The sequence below is a fragment of the Ptiloglossa arizonensis genome, unplaced genomic scaffold (genome assembly GCF_051014685.1).
Source record: "Ptiloglossa arizonensis isolate GNS036 unplaced genomic scaffold, iyPtiAriz1_principal scaffold0822, whole genome shotgun sequence".
NCBI lineage: Eukaryota > Metazoa > Arthropoda > Insecta > Hymenoptera > Colletidae > Ptiloglossa > Ptiloglossa arizonensis.
Genome location: NW_027479192.1, coordinates 146,821 through 148,069, shown reverse-complemented (window position 1 = coordinate 148,069; position 1,249 = coordinate 146,821). Strand labels below are relative to the sequence as shown.

General features: G+C 38.9%; 1 protein-coding gene across 1 annotated transcript; it reads left to right on the top strand.

Annotated features, from left to right (window-relative positions):
* Window positions 1-342: 342 nt before the first annotated feature.
* LOC143154662 (protein GVQW3-like) lies at window positions 343-1,046 on the top strand. The gene has a single exon (XM_076326625.1). It carries the CDS (start codon window positions 399-401, stop codon window positions 1,044-1,046), a length of 648 nt encoding a protein of 215 aa, XP_076182740.1. The 5' UTR covers window positions 343-398.
* Window positions 1,047-1,249: the final 203 nt, after the last annotated feature.

The following is a 1,249-nucleotide window of genomic DNA, read 5'->3' as shown; positions in this document are numbered from 1 at the left end:
TTATACGTTATACGTTATACGTTATACGTTATACGTTATACGTTATACGTTATACGTTATACGTTATACGTTATACGTTATACGTTATACGTTATACGTTATACGTTATACGTTATACGTTATACGTTATACGTTATACGTTATACGTTATACGTTATACGTTATACGTTATACGTTATACGTTATACGTTATAAGGTTTGTTCAAAAAGTATCGCGAATTTTGAATTTTCGCGGGTTACGTATATTCGAATTTCGATCTTTTTGTGGCCTTATGTTGGTACTCATGTCTCTCACTTATGCCGACAAGCTCGGCCATTTTGAATGTTCACTTAATGGTTGACAGCTGCTTTGCTTGCACGTGTTTTGGATCGTCTTCGATTTTTACCTATTAAGAAAAATGGATCAAAGAACCTGTATCAAATTTTGTGTGAAAAACGAAATTAAGTGCGCGGATGCATTCCGAATGTTGACTGTGGCATACGGAGAAGCTACCTTGGACCGAAGCAACGTCTATCGGTGGTACAAAATGTTCTCAGAAGGCCGAGAAGATGGGAACGACAAAGAGCGTGCCGGACGCCCGAGCACTTCAACAACAGACGAAAAAATTAATGAAGTGGAGAAAATGATATTGGCCAATCGTCGAATCACCGTTAGAGAAGTTGCTGAGGACCTAAACATATCGATTGGCTCGTGCCATTCGATTTTTATCAATGATTTGGGCATGAGACGGGTCGCCCCTGCTCACACATCCTTGCTTGTGCGCGACTTTTTGGCCAAAAACAACACACTAATGATGCCGCAGCCACCGTATTCCCCAGATCTGGCCCGCTGCGACTTTTTCTTGTTCCCTAAACTGAAGAGGCCCATGAAAGGACGACGTTACGCTACGCTTGACGAGATAAAGACGGCATCGAAGGAGGAGCTGAAAAGGATACAAAAAAATGATTTTTTGAAGTGCTTCGAAGATTGGAAAAACCGTTGGCACAAGTGTATAATATCTCATGGGGATTACTTTGAAGGGGACAAAATAGATATTCATGAATAAATAAATAATTTTTGAAAAAACACAAAATTCGCGATACTTTTTGAACACACCTCGTACGTTATACGTTATACGTTATACGTTATACGTTATACGTTATACGTTATACGTTATACGTTATACGTTATACGTTATACGTTATACGTTATACGTTATACGTTATACGTTATACGTTATGCGTTATGCGTTATACGCTATGCGTTATG